We start from the raw sequence: 18,628 nt of genomic DNA on the forward strand, positions 1-18,628 counted from the left end.
TGTAGACACTCATACACGCGCAGACAAAACAGGCAGCGAGACGGCGGTCGCTTTCAAACGGTCTCTTTGTCAAGGTCTGCCGGCATCGACCTGTGAACCCAGGTTGACTGTGTGACTGAGCACGGCGCGCGTGGTTTGTGTGTACTTTTGACGGCCGCCTGCAGGGCCATGTGGAACTCATTTAACGGGAGGCGGTGAGAGTTGGGGGGCGGAGAGCTTTCCCTGGAAAAAAAAACCAGGCAGGCAGAGAAGCGAAGGAGATGACCTGAAGTAGGAAAACAGTAGACTTGAGTGTTTGTGTTGGAAAAACTGCAGCTTGCTTTTCTCCACACATTAAAAACTCTTCTGTGTACTCATTTTTTTAACCGTGTGAGGATCAGCCGTCCTAGTCAACAATGCATTGAGTCGATCAACACTGATACCTGTACTTTTCAACAATTCTTGTGTACTTTTAAATTCGCTACTTAATTCAGGGGTGTCAAACTCATTTTAGATGGGGGGGCCACATGGAGAAAAATCTACTCCCAAGTGGGCCGGACTGGTAAAATCACGGCACGATAACTTAAAAATAAAGACAACTTCAGATTGTCTTTGTTTAAAAATAGAACAAGCACATTCTGAAAATGTACAAATCATAATATATATACTTTTTTACACTTACACGTTTCGGTTAATATTATTCTATTATTATTTATTTATTTATACTTTCTGAATAAATTCTGTGATAGTGTTCATCAGTCAACTCATTGGTGTTGATTTTCAATCTATCAAGATAAAAAAAATAATATAAAAATCAAATTACAGGATGTTATTTATGTAGTTTGCTCATTTTCCCCGACTGATGTACTAACATTATGTGTTTTTTTTTTGGTGTTTTTTTACATATTCATAATATATATATTTTTTTACACTTACACGTTTCGGTTAATATTATTCTATTATTATTTATTATTTATTTATTTATACTTTCTGAATAAATTCTGTGATAGTGTTCATCAGTCAACTCATTGGTGTTAATTTTCAATCTATCAAGATAAAAAAAATAACATGCAAATCAAATTACAGGATGTTATTTATGTAGTTTGCTCATTTTCCCCGACTGATGTACTAACATTATGTGTTTTTTTTGTGTTTTGTTTTTACATATTCATAATATATATATTTTTTTACACTTACACGTTTCGGTTAATATTATTCTATTATTATTTATACTTTCTGAATAAATTCTGTGATAGTGTTCATCAGTCAACTCATGGGTGTTAATTTTCAATCTATCAAGATAAAAAAAATAATATAAAAATCCAATTACAGGATGTTATTTATGTAGTTTGCTCATTTTCCTCGACTGATGTACGGTACTAACATTATGTGTTTTTATTTTTATTTTTTTACATATGTAGCATCATCTACAACAGTGGTCCCCAACCTTTTTGTAACTTCGGACGCTTGAAAATTTGTCCCACGGACCGAGGGAGATTTTATAAAAAAAATTTTTTTTAAATTTTTGTTTGTTTTTGTTTTGTTTTTTTGTCATAAATAAATACAATCATGTGTGCTTACGGACTGTATCCCTGCAGACTGTATTGATCTATATTGATATATAATGTAGGAACCAAAAATATTAATAAGAGAAAGAATCAACCCTTTTGTGTGAATGAGTGTGAATGAGTGGGGGAGGGAGGTTTTTTGGGTTGGTGCACTAATTGTAAGTGTATCTTGTGTTTTTTATGTTGATTTAATAAAAATAATAAAATAAAAAAATTATATTTTTTATTTTATTTTATTTATTTTTTTAAATTCTTGTGCGGCCCAGTACCAATCGATCCACCGACCGGTACCACTGATCTACAAAGGTACAAAGAATTGCTATTGTGACATCTAGTGGACACATTTACAAGAGCAGTTTCTTTCATTCAAAAATGTTGGCTAATTTTTATACTTAGTTGAAGTTAAAGTTAAAGTACCAATGATTGTCACACACACACACCAGGTGTGGTGAGATTATCCTCTGCATTTGACCCATCACCCTCACTACCCTGGGAGGTGAGGGGAGCAGTGAGCAGCAGCGGTGGCCACGCTCAGGAATCATTTTGGGTGATTTAACCCCCAATTCCAACCCTTGACGCGGGCCGGATAAAACCTGTTCGTGGGCCGTACGTTTGACACCCCTGACTTAAGTGAGGTGTCAAGTACTGTATTTTACAGACTATAGAGTGGATCCACTACATTTTTTTTCCCATATATAAGCCGCAGATACGGTGTGAAATTAAGTAAGTACAAATTAATATTTTGTAAATGTTTCTTTACATACCTTAATTGTTTCCAAACAGTGTATGTAACACGACAGTAAAACGGATGATCAAACAAAACAGATGTCATCGTCATGGACCCACAAGCTGCGCAAAACAGACTCAATAACTCCAAAATGACGTTTTGGTGAATTTGGTGAAACAATACAAAAGTAACGCCATTGTAAGTTAATACTACTAACACGGACACTTCAATCAGTAATTGTTGGGTATGACTTTAAACCATAACCAAGCATGCATCACTAAAGCTCTTGTCTCGAAGTAGGTGTACTGTCATGACCTGTCACATCACACCCTGACTTACTTTGAGTTTTTTGCTCGTTTCCTGTGTGTAGTGTTTTAGTTCTTGTCTTGTGCTCCTATTTTGGTGTCTTTTTCTCTTTTTTTTTTGGTATTTTCCTGTAGTCTTCCTTTGAGCAATATTTCCTGCATCAACTTTGTTTTAGCAATCAAGAATATTTCAGTTGTTTTTATCCTTCTTTGTGGGGACATTGGTGATTGTCATGTCATGTTCGGATGTACACTGTGGACACTGTCTTTGCTCCACAGTAAGTCTTTGCTGTCGTCCAGCATTCTGTTTTTGTTTACTTTGTAGCCAATTCAGTTTTAGTTTCGTTCTGCATAGCCTTCCCTAAGCTTCAATGCCTTTTCTTAGGGGCACTCACCTTTTGTTTATTTTTGGTTTAAGCATTAGAAACAATTTTACCTGCACATTGCCTCCCGCTGTTTCCGACATCTACAAAGCAATTAACCACCTACTTTCTCTGCCGAGCTCTAGACAACACCGACACTCAACAACAACACATAATTTGCAGACAACAATTACTGGTTTGCCAAAAATATTTTTAACCCAAATAGGTGAAATTAGACAATCTCCCACGGCAGACCAGACTGTATCCCGCGGCAAACACTGTCTTAAGGTATTCATGTGTGATTTCCACAAGCGTCTGTACATGTAGAAGAATGAGAAACAAGGGCAGGTCTGGATGACTCGCCTCCATCTTTCCAGTGGTTAGCTCCGAGTTACGAAACCGCTTTATTATGAAGCTGGCTGTGGCGCGTTCTTTCTGGCGTCACTTCCTGTCCGAACTCAGTTTGTAAACGATCAATGAGTCCATACAAAGCTAAGAGCCGGAGATTCAAGAAATACACGGCGCACTTAGCCGTGTAAAAAATTTGTCCGAGGAGGGGGACCTTAAACGCTGGTTTAGTGTGGCTGAAACGGGGCTTAGGCTAAATAATTATTCGTTTAAGGCAGGGGTGTCAAACTCAAATACAGAGTGGGCCAAAATTTAAAACTGATCAAAGCCGCGGGCCAAGGTTGAACAAATTAACCTTTTTAATAAGGACCCAAACAAGTTTTGCATTGAATATTGAACAAGCAAGGCTTATATGACTTTATAGTGACATGCAAAATCAAATTTCAAATAATAATAAAAAAATATCAATGGCATATCAAATGAAAATGGAATGCCTCTTTTCTATTTGTAGCCTTCTGAGGTAAATATCAACATTAACGTTTTCCACAGGCTAATACATTTGAAAATAAAATAACAATGAATAAACCAACCATTCAGGACTTTAAACTGCTCAGTTTGCAACACACTGATCTAATCTGATGTGCCCAAGCCAGATACCTGGCAACTTTTCTTGGATGCTAGTTCATTAATGTTGGGGCTCAGGCTTTGAGCTGAGGCAAACTTCATTATCGAACGAAGGTGTTCATCAGTCATTATATCTTGTAGCCCACCCGGACCACAGTCTTGGCACTGCCATTAAAGATACAGGTTACACTGAGGGTGCCCGAATAAACAACTTTAACATTGTTACAAATATGCGCCACACTGTGAACCCACACCAAACAAGAATGACAAACACATTTCGGGAGAACATCCGCACCGTAACACAACATAAACACAACAAAACAAATACCCAGAACCTTTGCAGCACTAACTCTTCCGGGACGCTACAAAATACACCCCACCCACACATTCCTTGTAATGTCCCGGAAGAGTTAGTGCTGCAAAGGGTTCTGGGTATTTGTTCTGTAATGTTTATGTTGTCTTACGGTGCGGATGTTCTCCCGAAATGTGTTTGTCATTCTTGTTTGGTGTGGATTCACAGTGTGGCGTATATTTCTAATACTGTTAAAGTTGTTTATATCGCCACCCTCAGTGTAACCTGTATCGCTGTTGATCAAGTATGCGTTGCATTCACTAGAGTGTGCGTGCAGAAGCCGCACATATCATGTGACTGGGCCAGCACTCGTTGAACTGGAATACTGGATGAAGATTTTCGGGAGGGGCATTGAACATTTTGAGTCTCCCAGAGGACTTGTCAATTATGAGAGTTGTCAATTACGAGAATTAGCCCCGCTAATTTGGCCCGCGGGCCAGAGTTTGACACCCATGGTTTAAGGGGTTATCCGGCTTAGTGTAGACATGGCCTGAGAGCAGAATGCATGCTAATGTTGTCTGGTGGCCTCAAACTGCTGGCAGTTGAACCGATGGGATAACTGGACTACCTGACAATCCAGCCGAGCGTCTTAAGTGATTGGCTGACTGACATGTGCTGTGACTTACAGGCGGGAAAAACAATGCATCACTGACCAATGACTCTTCGGAGAACGCCCACAATGATGACTTCATCAACAGAATTGGATCAATCTGCCGACTCAGCACGCGATGCACCCTGATTTGATTTCTACTGTTACTAAACATGTTGCACAGGAGATACTTAAATACGATTATGAGTTCAACAACATTTTGAAGCAAGGCGAATGTCAGTGTGTCGTTACATTTAGGCCACGCTAAAACTGCACACCAAAATCTCGAGTGACACCTGGCGGATTTTTGTTTTCATCTTTTTGCGTCAGATTCAGGCCACTTCAGAGGTAGTCCTGATCCGATTGGAATCTGATCTTTTGAAATGCGACCTGAATGCGACTTTTGCGTCATCAAAACATCCGCTTTCGGTAAGCAAAGTATTTTTTCGGCAGCCGAATTTTCAGCGCATCACTAGTCAATAGTGCACAAATAATACACTATATCGTTTATATATACAGGTAAAAGCCAGTAAATTAGAATATTTTGAAAAACTTGATTTATTTCAGTAATTGCATTCAAAAGGTGTAACTTGTACATTATATTTATTCATTGCACACAGACTGATGCATTCAAATGTTTATTTCATTTAATTTTGATGATTTGAAGTGGCAACAAATGAAAATCCAAAATTCCGTGTGTCACAAAATTAGAATATTACTTAAGGCTAATACAAAAAAGGGATTTTTAGAAATGTTGGCCAACTGAAAAGTATGAAAATGAAAAATATGAGCATGTACAATACTCAATACTTGGTTGGAGCTCCTTTTGCCTCAATTACTGCGTTAATGCGGCGTGGCATGGAGTCGATGAGTTTCTGCCACTGCTCAGGTGTTATGAGAGCCCAGGTTGCTCTGATAGTGGCCTTCAACTCTTCTGCGTTTTTGGGTCTGGCATTCTGCATCTTCCTTTTCACAATACCCCACAGATTTTCTATGGGGCTAAGGTCAGGGGAGTTGGCGGGCCAATTTAGAACAGAAATACCATGGTCCGTAAACCAGGCACGGGTAGATTTTGCGCTGTGTGCAGGCGCCAAGTCCTGTTGGAACTTGAAATCTCCATCTCCATAGAGCAGGTCAGCAGCAGGAAGCATGAAGTGCTCTAAAACTTGCTGGTAGACGGCTGCGTTGACCCTGGATCTCAGGAAACAGAGTGGACCGACACCAGCTGGACTGCTGCTGAGTGGTCCAAAGTCATGTTTTCTGACGAAAGCAAATTTTGCATTTCCTTTGGAAATCGAGGTCCCAGAGTCTGGAGGAAGACAGGAGAGGCACAGGATCCACGTTGCCTGAAGTCTAGTGTAAAGTTTCCACCATCAGTGATGATTTGGGGTGCCATGTCATCTGCTGGTGTCGGTCCACTCTGTTTCCTGAGATCCAGCATATTTATGAAATTAATGAAAAACGTAAAATGTATCGTCATTTTTATTAATCTTACGGGTAGCTTGCTGTGAAGTTAAGTATTTTTTATTTAGCCAAACACATTTTTGGAAAGTATGATAATGTACTGTAATATTTGTTGCATATTAAAGTTGAAAAGGGATGCAATTTCAAGCAGTACATATATTTTTTATGTCAAAATGAAAAAAATCAATTACATTTAGTGAGAAAATATTAAGTACTTTATTGACACATCATTTCCAGGTGTTTGCGGGCCAAATAAAATGATGTCGCGGGCCAGATCTGGCCCCCGGGCTTTGAGTTTGACACCTGTGATATACACGCATATACACATATTCGTATATTATATTATTTGAATGTATTTTCACCTAAAAAACACTAATTTTTAAGTTCTGGTAACTTATTTTATTTTATGGAAGTAGCAACTTGCTTGTTCATTTACAAAATCCGGTCAACTTCCTTTGTTTTGACTTTATCGAAATGCGCATGCAAGTGACGTCAAGGCCACATTGGGGCCACAATGTGTGCGTTTACACTGGAGTCTGATTAAAATCATATTTTACTTGCAGTGTAAACAGTCAGCTGGGAAAAAATCTGATTTTCGAAAAAAAAAATTATAATATTTTTTCATCAGTCCTGTTCAGCCATCATATTGTTGATGTAGATGATTTATATCTGCTGTACACATTTACCTTAGAAAAGATAAGTGTTGGATCCTTCTCGTTGCCTTATTTGTATTTGACTTTAAGTTAAGTACAACTGATAGTCACACACACACACACACACACACACACACACACACACACACACACACACACACACACACACACACACACACACACACACACACACACACACACATTTTTCATTCATCACTCCAAGCAACGTTTGTAAGTTTAACAATACCGTATTTTCCGCACTATAAGGCGCACCTAAAAACCACAAATTTTCTCAAAAGCTGACAGTGCGCCTTATAACCCGGTGCGCTTTATATATGGATTAATATTAAGATTCATTTTCATAAAGTTTCGGTCTCGAAACTACGGTAAACAGCCGCCATCTTTTTTCCCGGTAGAACAGGAAGCGCTTCTTCTTCTACGCAAGCAACCGCCAAGGTAAGCACCCGCCCCCATAGAACAGGAAGCGCTTCTTCTTCTACTGTAAGCAACCACCCGCCCGCGTAGAAGAAGAAAAAGCGCGCGGATATTACCGTACGTTTCATTTCCTTTGTGTGTTTACATCTGTAAAGACCACAAAATGGCTCCTACTAAGCGACAGGGATCCGGTTCATGAAAAGACGCAATCTCTCCATCCGCACACGGACTACTATTTTTCAGCAACTGATATTCCTGTGAACCGCACTGTGGATACAACGGGAGCACGTACGGTGAATATTCGCACCACAGGGAATGAGAAGTCATCCTTCACTGTGGTTCTAGCTTGCCATGCCATGGCCAGAAACTTCCACCCATGGTGATATTCAAAAGGAAGACCTTGCCAAAAGAGACCTTTCCAGCCGGCGTCATCATAAAAGCTAACTCGAAGGGATGGATGGATGAAGAAAAGATGAGCGAGTGGTTAAGGTAAGTTTAAGTTTACGCGAAGAGGCCGGGTGGCTTTTTTCACGCAGCTCCGTCCATGTTGATATACGATTCCATGCGCGCCCACATCACGCTGGTTTTAATATATTATTAAAGTTTGACTGACCTATTTGACTGTTTTTTTGACATTCCTTTAGCGCAGTTAGATGCGGCTTACAACACGGGGCGGCTTATAGGTGGACAAAGTTTTGAAATATGCCGTTCATTGAAGGCGCGGCAGGGCGCCTTATGGTGCGGAAAATACGGTATATCTAAAACGATTCACACTTACTAAATTCCTAGTTATTATTACATTTCTAGTTGTTATTATTATTATCATCTGGATATTGCTCATGTTGGACATGTAGTAGGACTTATTTGGTCCCTGAGGGGGACTGTCTATCTGGGAGCAGACACGTCGCTCCCAGATCGGGGGGTTTTCAGACACTCTGCCAGACCTTGGCCCCTTGACCATTACTACTCCATCATCAGGGGCGATGGCGGCCACGCCGCAGACGCCTAATGTATCCATTTCCCTCTCCATTTAGGACTCGGCGGCCCGGCCAGCTCCTGGAGTGCTCCTTGATTGGGATTGAATGTCCATTTAAACTGCCGTGCGGCCACCAGGGAAGGCCGGGGAGATGGGAAAAGGGGGAGTAATGGAAAATACCAGGAATTACCAGGAAACGGAGGTGTGTAGCAACAAAAGCCAGGGACGGGAATAATGCATGTTGGGTGTGTGGAATGAGGAGATAAACACAAAGGGATTGCTCTCACTTCCGCTGATAACATTCTTCTTACAGGGGGTGGGAATGATTTAAAAAAAAAAAAAAAAAAAATAAATAAAAATCTTCTCTTCTCTATATATTATGGCTATACGTATATTTTTAAAATACACACACACACATATATATATATATATATATATATATATATATATATATATATATATATGTATACATACATATATATATATACACACATGTATATGTATATATACATACATATATACATGTATATATATACATATATATATATATACACATATATATATATATATACATGTATATATCAATATATATATATACATATACACATACATACATACATATATATACACATACATACATATATACACATATGTACGTACATATAAACATATATACATACAGGCGTGGCGCAGTGGAAGAGTGGCCGTGCGCGACCCAAGGGTCCCTGGTTCAATCCCCACCTAGTACCAACCTCGTCATGTCCGTTGTGTCCTGAGCAAGACACTTCACCCTTGCTCCTGATGGGTGCTGGTTAGCGCCTTGCATGGCAGCTCCCTCCATCAGTGTGTGAATGTGTGTGTGAATGGGTAAATGTGGAAGTAGTGTCAAAGCGCTTTGAGTACCTTGAAGGTAGAAAAGCGCTATACAAGTACAACCCATTTATCATTTATATCTACATATATATACACACATATATACATATATATCTACATATACATACATAGATATATATACATACATACATATATATACATACATATCTACACATATATATACATATCTACACACACACACACACATATATATATATATATATATATATATATATATCTACACACATATATATATATATATACATACATATCTACACACATATATATATATATATATATATATATATATACACACAAAAATACATATATACACATATATATATATATATATATGTATATATATATATATATATATATATATATATATACATATACACACACATACACACTTACACACATCTATATAATTTTTTAGAAATATATATACATATATTTTTTTTTTATAAAAATCTAATTTGAACAACACCATCTCCATACAACCAGAAGGAGCTTTTCTAACGTGTAACCTTTTTGAAAAGGTTTCATTATAATTATTGTATCAAATATTACATTGCAAGAATCCGTTCTAATCTAGAATTGTGTTATATCGAAAATCGGTTCTGGAGCAAATATATATAAACGGCTGATCAAACAAAACAGAAGTCATCGTCATGGACCCACAAGCTGCGGAAGCTACCTCTCCAATCAGCTAAACAGACTCAATAACTCCACGATGACGTTTTGGTGAATTTACTGAGGAATTTGTGAAAGTGAAACAATACAAAAAGAATGCCGTTGTAAGTTAATAATACTAACACAGACACTCGGAAACGTATTAGCATATTAGCTAATGCTAACGATGCTGGCTTCAATACATTATGAAATAAGCATGAAAACATTCCTACAGACATCACACATGAATTGTTTTAGTTACATTGTAAAATGTACAAATGTTGCTTGGAGTGATGAATGAAGAATCCATACAAGTAGAAATGCTTTGGACGGATAGAAAACGAAATGGCAACTATACTTCCGGTAGATTAAAAAAAGGTCTAAACACAAGGGCAATGCAGCCACTGCAGTGAAGCAAACTCGTCCAAAAGATGGCGCCACAGCACAAACAATACCACAACTTTTCAGTGTCTTTGCTAGGTTTTTTGTAAAACTAGCCGCAGGGTTCAAAGCCTAAGAAAAAAGTAATGGCTTATAGTCCGGGGTTTACGGTTGTATAATCAACGTTGAATCAATGTCTTGTGCCTGCTGTTCATCAAAGTCACGGTTTTTCCATCACTTCAATTTAAAACAGTAATACTAACCGCAATTATTATTATTATTGATACATTCCTCGTTGTTATTATTGTTATTGATTATTGTTACATGCCTAGTTGTTATTATTATTATTAGTTATTTTTATTATTGATTGTTACATTCCTCGTTGTCATTATTATTATTCATTATTGTTACATTCCTAGTAGTTAGTATTAGTTATTATTATTGATTATGGTTACATTCCTAGTTATTATTATTGATTATTGTTACATTTCTAGTTATTATTATTAGTTGTTATTATCATTATTGTTACATTATTAGTTATTGTTATTATTGATTATTGTTAAATTCCTAGTTACTATCATTGATAACGTTACATTGCTAGTTTTTATTATTATTAGCTGTTATTATTATTAGTTGTTATTATTATTAGTTGTTACTATTATTTATTTTTGTTACATTCCTAGTTATTATTGATTATTGTTAAATTTCCAGTTATTATTGATTGTTACATTCTTAGTTATTATTGACTATTGTTTTATTCCTAGTTGTAATCATTAATAATGATTGTTGTTACATTTGTAGTTATTATTGATTATTGTTTTATTCCTAGTTGTTATCATTAATAATGATTGTTGTTACATTCGTAGTTGTTTTTATTATTATCTATTATTGCTACATTCTTAGTTGTTATTATTATTGTTGATTATTGTTACATTCCTAGTTGTTATTGTTGATTATTGTTACATTCCTAGTTTTTCTTATTATTAGTTATTATTATTAGTTTTTACTATTATTGATTATTGATACATTCCTAGTTGTTATTATTATTATTATTATTATTATTATTAATTATTGTTACATTTCCAGTTGTTATTTTTATTATTGATTATTGTTACATTCCTGGTTGTTATTATCATTAGTTATTATTGTTACATTCCTAGTTTGTATTATTATTAATTGTTTTTATCATACGTTGTTGCTATTATTGATTATTGATACATTCGTAGTTATTATTATTATTATTGATTATTGTTACATTCCTAGTTGTTATTATTATTATTATTGTTGTTACATTCCTAGTTGTTATTATTATTATTGTTGTTACATTCCTAGTTATTATCATTAGTTATTATTGTTGATTATTGTCACATTCCTAGTTTTTATTTTTATTAATTGTTATTATTATACGTTGTTACTATTATTGATTATTGTTACATTCCTAGTTATTATCATTATTATTGTTACATTCCTAGTTGTTATTATTATTATTGTTGTTGTTACATTCCTAGTTATTATCATTAGTTAGTAATACTGATTAGTTACATTCCTAGTTGTTATTATAATTATTGTTACATTCTTAGTTATTATTATTGATACATTCCTAGTAATTATTATTAGTTGTTATTATTATTGATTATTGTTACATTCCTTGTTATTATTATTATTAGTTGCTATTATTATTATTATTGATGACAACATTTATCAGCAGTAACAGGATTAAATACTGAGAGGTTGCATGTTGTGGAGGTTGTAAAGAACGGAGGTGACTGCACATTGGCGGACGAGGAAGGCCGTTGACAAAAGGACGTGCAGACGTGAGAGCGTACCTTGTAGGAGGACGCCGCCGTTCTTCCTGAAGAGGGGGCTCCCCGCCCACAATGGAGGACTGCATGGGGAAAAGAGAAGGAGAAGTGGTCAAGCGTTTGATCGCCTCGCGAGCAACAGAGCAAGGCAGGAATTTGAAGCCACGAGCGAACGCCCGTGATTATAGTGATTAGATTCCCGGGTGTTGCCATTATTCCCTGTGATTACCTCCGAGAATTACAGCCACAAGTCCACGGGAGTCATCTCTCATGACAACCCCGCCCATTACTGCCTCCACACGCGCGTTTTCACGTACGGAACTTCGTCAACGCACGCTCGCATTTAACACATGCTGATGTCACGCGTGCATGTTCGAGATAAATGTGCCGACACTTTTAAACAAGGCGGGGTTCTAGCTGGGGTCTTACACATGCACAATGAGCCGGGGACTCACTTGAGGTGATCATTGCGCCGCTAATGAGGAAGGTAATGACAACATTTCTCACGTAGATGGAGACGTCCTCCCACACACACACTGTAAAAACTCATCTGTACATTTTACGGTAAAAAAAAAAAAATAGTAGCTCGGTCACTCGAGTTTTACCGTAAAATGTATGCTGTTTTTTTTTTTTTTTTTTTTTACAGTGTATTACTGTAAATGGAAAAAAAGTACCACTGTTTTTTAATGTCAGTGCAATTTTGGTAAATGAGTTGCCAGTTTTTTTTACTGTAAAATCTACACCTGTTTTTTTTTTACAGTGCATTACTGTCGCCGCAGTTAAGTTTGGCCCCAGAGGGCCATGTCTAACAGTGAATGATATAATTACACAATGCTTTTGATTCTTAGATCTTTGTAAACACGATGTAACATTTTTTTTAAATTTGTAGATTGTGCGGTAAAAAACTGGCAGCACTTTACCGTAAAATTCACGGTGGATTTTACAGCATATTACTGTAAATGTTAAAACATTACTGGTGTTTTTTGAATTAAAAAACTGGCAGCTCAGTTGCCAGAATTTTACTATAATATTTTCAATTGTTTTTTTGTTACTGTAAATAGAAAACTACTTTTTTTTTTTTTTTTTTTTACAGTAGAATTTGGTCAACTCAGCTGCCAGTTTTTAACGGTAAAAACAACAACTGCAGATTATACAGAGTATTACTGTGAATGGAAAAACGGTACAACTGTTCAGCAAAAATTCTGGCAACTGAGGTGCCAGTTTTTTACCGTAAAATCTACACTTATTCTTTACGGTGCTTTACTGTAAATCAGGTGGGTCAAACTGTTTTCATCGAGGGCCGCTTTAAAAATAACTGACATTAATACACAATCTTTTTTACATTTGATTCTTAGATTTTTGTAGGTACGATGTAAAATAAAAAAAAAACTGTAAATTTTACGGTATACTGGCAGCTCATTCGCCAACATTTTACAGTAAAATTCACAATGGATTTTAAAGCATATTACTGTAAATGTAAAAACATTACCAGTGGGTTTTTTTACATAAAAAAACTGGCAGCTTAGTGGCCAGAATTTTACTATAAAATTCACAATTTTTTTTTGTTACTGTAAATAGAAAACTGCTTTTTTTTTTTTTTTTTACAGTAAAATTCGATCAACTCAGCTGCCAGTTTTTTTTTACGGTAAAAACAACAACTGCAGATTATACGGAGTATTACTGTGAATGGAAAAACAGTACTATTGTTCAGTAAAATTCTGGCGACTGAGGTGCCAGTTTTTTACCGTAAAATCTACACTTATTCTTTACGGTGCTTTACTGTAAATCAGGTGGGTCAAACTGGTTTTCATCGAGGACCGCTTTAAAAATAACTGACATTAATACACAATCTTTTTTACATTTGATTCTTAGATTTTTGTAGGTACGATGTAAAATAAAAATAAATCTGTAAATTTTACGGTATACTGGCAGCTCATTCACCAACATTTTACAGTAACATTCACAATGGATTTTAAAGCATATTACTGTAAATGTAAAAACATTGCCAGTGTTTTTTTTTTTTTACATTAAAAAACTGGCAGCTTAGTGGCCAGAAGTTTATTACAAAATTCAAAAAAAAATTTTGTTACTGTAAATTGAAAACTGCTTTTTTTTTTTTTTACAGTAAAATTCGGTCAACTCAGCTGCCACTTTTTTTTTACGGTAAAAACAACAACTGCAGATTATACGGAGTATTACTGTGAATGGAAAAACAGTACTATTGTTCAGTAAAATTCTGGCGACTGAGGTGCCAGTTTTTTACCGTAAAATCTACACTTATTTTTTACGGTGCTTTACTGTAAATCAGGTGGGTCAAACTGGTTTTCATCGAGGGCCGATTTAAAAATAACTGACATTAATACACAATCATTTTTACATTTGATTTTTAGATTTTTGTAGGTACGATGTAAAATAAAAACAAATCTGTAAATTTTACGGTATACTGGCAGCTCATTTGCCAGAATTTTACAGTAAAAATCACAAAGGATTTTAAAGCATATTACTGTAAATGTAAAAACATTACCAGTGGTTTTTTTTACATTAAAAAACTGGCAGCTCAGTGGCCAGAATTTTACTATAAAATTCACAATTTTTTTTTGTTACTGTAAATAGAAAACTGCTTTTTTTTTTTTTTTACAGTAAAATTCGGTCAACTCAACTGTCACTTTTTTTTTACGGAAAAAACAACAACTGCAGATTATACGGAGTATTACTGTGAATGGAAAAACAGTACTATTGTTCAGTAAAATTCTGGCGACTGAGGTGCCAGTTTTTTACCGTAAAATCTACACTTATTTTTTACGGTGCTTTACTGTAAATCAGGTGGGTCAAACTGGTTTTCATCGAGGGCCGCTTTAAAAATAACTGACAATAATACACAATCTTTTTTACATTTGATTCTTAGATTTTTGTAGGTACGATGTAAAATAAAAAAAAATCTGTATATTTTACGGTATACTGGCAGCTCATTCGCCAACATTTTACAGTAAAATTCACAATGGATTTTAAAGCATATTACTGTAAATGTAAAAACATTACCAGTGGTGTTTTTTTTACATTAAAACACTGGCAGCTTAGTGGCCAGAATTTTACTATAAAATTCACTTTTTTTTTTTGTTACTGTAAATAGAAAACTGCTTTTTTTTTTTTTTTTACCGTAAAATTCGGTCAACTCAGCTGCCACTTTTTTTTACGGTAAAAACAACAACTGCAGATTATACGGAGTATTACTGTGAATGGAAAAACAGTACTATTGTTCAGTAAAATTCTGGCGACTGAGGTGCCAGTTTTTTACCGTAAAATCTACACTTATTTTTTACGGTGCTTTACTGTAAATCAGGTGGGTCAAACTGGTTTTCATCGAGGGCCGCTTTAAAAATAACTGACAATAATACACAATCTTTTTTACATTTGATTCTTAGATTTTTGTAGGTACGATGTAAAATAAAAAAAAATCTGTATATTTTACGGTATACTGGCAGCTCATTCGCCAACATTTTACAGTAAAATTCACAATGGATTTTAAAGCATATTACTGTAAATGTAAAAACATTACCAGTGGTGTTTTTTTTACATTAAAACACTGGCAGCTTAGTGGCCAGAATTTTACTATAAAATTCACTTTTTTTTTTTGTTACTGTAAATAGAAAACTGCTTTTTTTTTTTTTTTTACCGTAAAATTCGGTCAACTCAGCTGCCACTTTTTTTTTACGGTAAAAACAACAACTGCAGATTATACGGAGTATTACTGTGAATGGAAAAACAGTACTATTGTTCAGTAAAATTCTGGCGACTGAGGTGCCAGTTTTTTACCGTAAAATCTACACTTATTTTTTACGGTGCTTTACTGTAAATCAGGTGGGTCAAACTGGTTTTCATCGAGGGCCGCTTTAAAAATAACTGACAATAATACACAATCTTTTTTACATTTGATTCTTAGATTTTTGTAGGTACGATGTAAAATAAAAAAAAATCTGTATATTTTACGGTATACTGGCAGCTCATTCGCCAACATTTTACAGTAAAATTCACAATGGATTTTAAAGCATATTACTGTAAATGTAAAAACATTACCAGTGGGTTTTTTTTACATTAAAAAACTGGCAGCTTAGTGGCCAGAATTTTACTATAAAATTCACAATTTTTTTTTGTTACTGTAAATAGAAAACTGCTTTTTTTTTTTAACAGTAAAATTCGGTCAACTCAGCTGCCACATTTTTTTACGGTAAAAACAACAACTGCAGATTATACGGAGTATTACTGTGAATGGAAAAACAGTACTATTGTTCAGTAAAATTCTGGCGACTGAGGTGCCAGTTTTTTACCGTAAAATCTACACTTATTTTTTACGGTGCTTTACTGTAAATCAGGTGGGTCAAACTGGTTTTCATCGGGGGCCGCTTTAAAAATAACTGACAATAATACACAATCTTTTTTACATTTGATTCTTAGATTTTTGTAGGTACGATGTAAAATAAAAACAAATCTGTAAATTTTACGGTATACTGGCAGCTCATTTGCCAGAATTTTACAGTAAAAATCACAAAGGATTTTAAAGCATATTACTGTAAATGTAAAAACATTACCAGTGGTTTTTTTTACATTAAAAAACTGGCAGCTCAGTGGCCAGAATTTTACTATAAAATTCACAATTTTTTTTTGTTACTGTAAATAGAAAACTGCTTTTTTTTTTTTACAGTAAAATTCGGTCAACTCAACTGTCACTTTTTTTTTACGGAAAAAACAACAACTGCAGATTATACGGAGTATTACTGTGAATGGAAAAACAGTACTATTGTTCAGTAAAATTCTGGCGACTGAGGTGCCAGTTTTTTACCGTAAAATCTACACTTATTTTTTACGGTGCTTTACTGTAAATCAGGTGGGTCAAACTGGTTTTCATCGAGGGCCGCGTTAAAAATAACTGACATTAATACACAATCTTTTTTACATTTGATTCTTAGATTTTTGTAGGTACGATGTAAAATAAAAAAAAATCTGTATATTTTACGGTATACTGGCAGCTCATTCGCCAACATTTTACAGTAAAATTCACAATGGATTTTAAAGCATATTACTGTAAATGTAAAAACATTACCAGTGGATTTTTTTACATTAAAAAACTGGCAGCTTAGTGGCCAGAATTTTACTATAAAATTCACAATTTTTTTTTGTTACTGTAAATAGAAAACTGCTTTTTTTTTTTCTTTTTTTTTTTTTTTACAGTAAAATTCGGTCAACTCAGCTGCCACTTTTTTTTACGGTAAAAACAACAACTGCAGATTATACGGAGTATTACTGTGAATGGAAAAACAGTACTATTGTTCAGTAAAATTCTGGCGACTGAGGTGCCAGTTTTTTACCGTAAAATCTACACTTATTTTTTACGGTGCTCGCTTTAAAAATAACTGACATTAATACACAATCTTTTTTACATTTGATTCTTAGATTTTTGTAGGTACGATGTAAAATAAATAAAAAATCTGTAAATTTTACGGTATACTGGCAGCTCATTCACCAACATTTTACAGTAAAATTCACAATGGATTTTAAAGCATATTACTGTAAATGTAAAAACATTACCAGTGGGTTTTTTTTACATAAAAAAACTGGCAGCTTAGTGGCCAGAATTTTATTACAAAATTCAAATTTTTTTTTGTTACTGTAAATAAAAAACTGCTTTTTTTTTTTTTTTACAGTAAAATTCGGTCAACTCAGCTGCCACATTTTTTTTACGGTAAAAACAACAACTGCAGATTATACGGAGTATTACTGTGAATGGAAAAACAGTACTATTGTTCAGTAAAATTCTGGCTACTGAGGTGCCAGTTTTTTACTGTAAAATCTACACTTATTTTTTACGGTGCGTTACTGTAAATCAGGTGGGTCAAACTGTTTTCATCGAGGGCCAGTTATGTTTGGGCCTATTTAAAAATAACTGGCATTAGTACACAATTTTTTTTACATTTGATTCTTAGATTTTTGTAGGTACGATGTAAAATTTGGGAAGAGTCCCACTGTTATTTTTACGGCAGATTGAGATGCACGTTTTTACCACCACAAAATCTTCAGTTGTTTTCAATGAAAATAAAAAACTTTAACAGTGTTATTTTTATTTTTTACGGTAAAACAGCTGGATATTTTTTTTTCCCAAATCTACGGCTGTTTTTTTTTCCATTAATTTTTTTAACAGTGTATTAGAAATTGTAAAATCTACGATTGTTGTTTTTACAGTGCATGGAAAATGAAAATGGAAAAACCGAACCATTTTTATTCTTATGGTCAAAATTCTTGTAACTGAGCCACCACTTTTTTCCCCCTGTAAAATAATTTTTACAGTGAATTAATGTAATACATTTTTTTTCGGAATAATTGTACAGACTGAGCTGCAAGTTTGTTTGTTTTTTTACCGTAAAATCTATGGTTCATTTTACAGTGCATTACTGTAAATTGTAAAACACGGTACCGCGTTCTTTTTAGAGTAAAAATTCTGGAGACTCAGCTGCTGATTTTTTTTT

General features: G+C 34.8%; 1 protein-coding gene across 1 annotated transcript in view; it reads right to left on the minus strand.

Moving 5' to 3' along the window:
* Nucleotides 1–18,628, minus strand: part of ches1 (checkpoint suppressor 1) — a 234,827-nt gene that overhangs the window by 30,855 nt on the left and 185,344 nt on the right. Inside the window, exon 4 of the mRNA XM_061987014.1 lies at nt 12,135–12,193. Coding sequence (XP_061842998.1) covers nt 12,135–12,193 — 59 coding nt within the window. The remainder of the gene's footprint in view (nt 1–12,134; nt 12,194–18,628) is intronic.

Source organism: Nerophis lumbriciformis, linkage group LG26, assembly GCF_033978685.3.
Source record: "Nerophis lumbriciformis linkage group LG26, RoL_Nlum_v2.1, whole genome shotgun sequence".
Taxonomy (NCBI): domain Eukaryota; kingdom Metazoa; phylum Chordata; class Actinopteri; order Syngnathiformes; family Syngnathidae; genus Nerophis; species Nerophis lumbriciformis.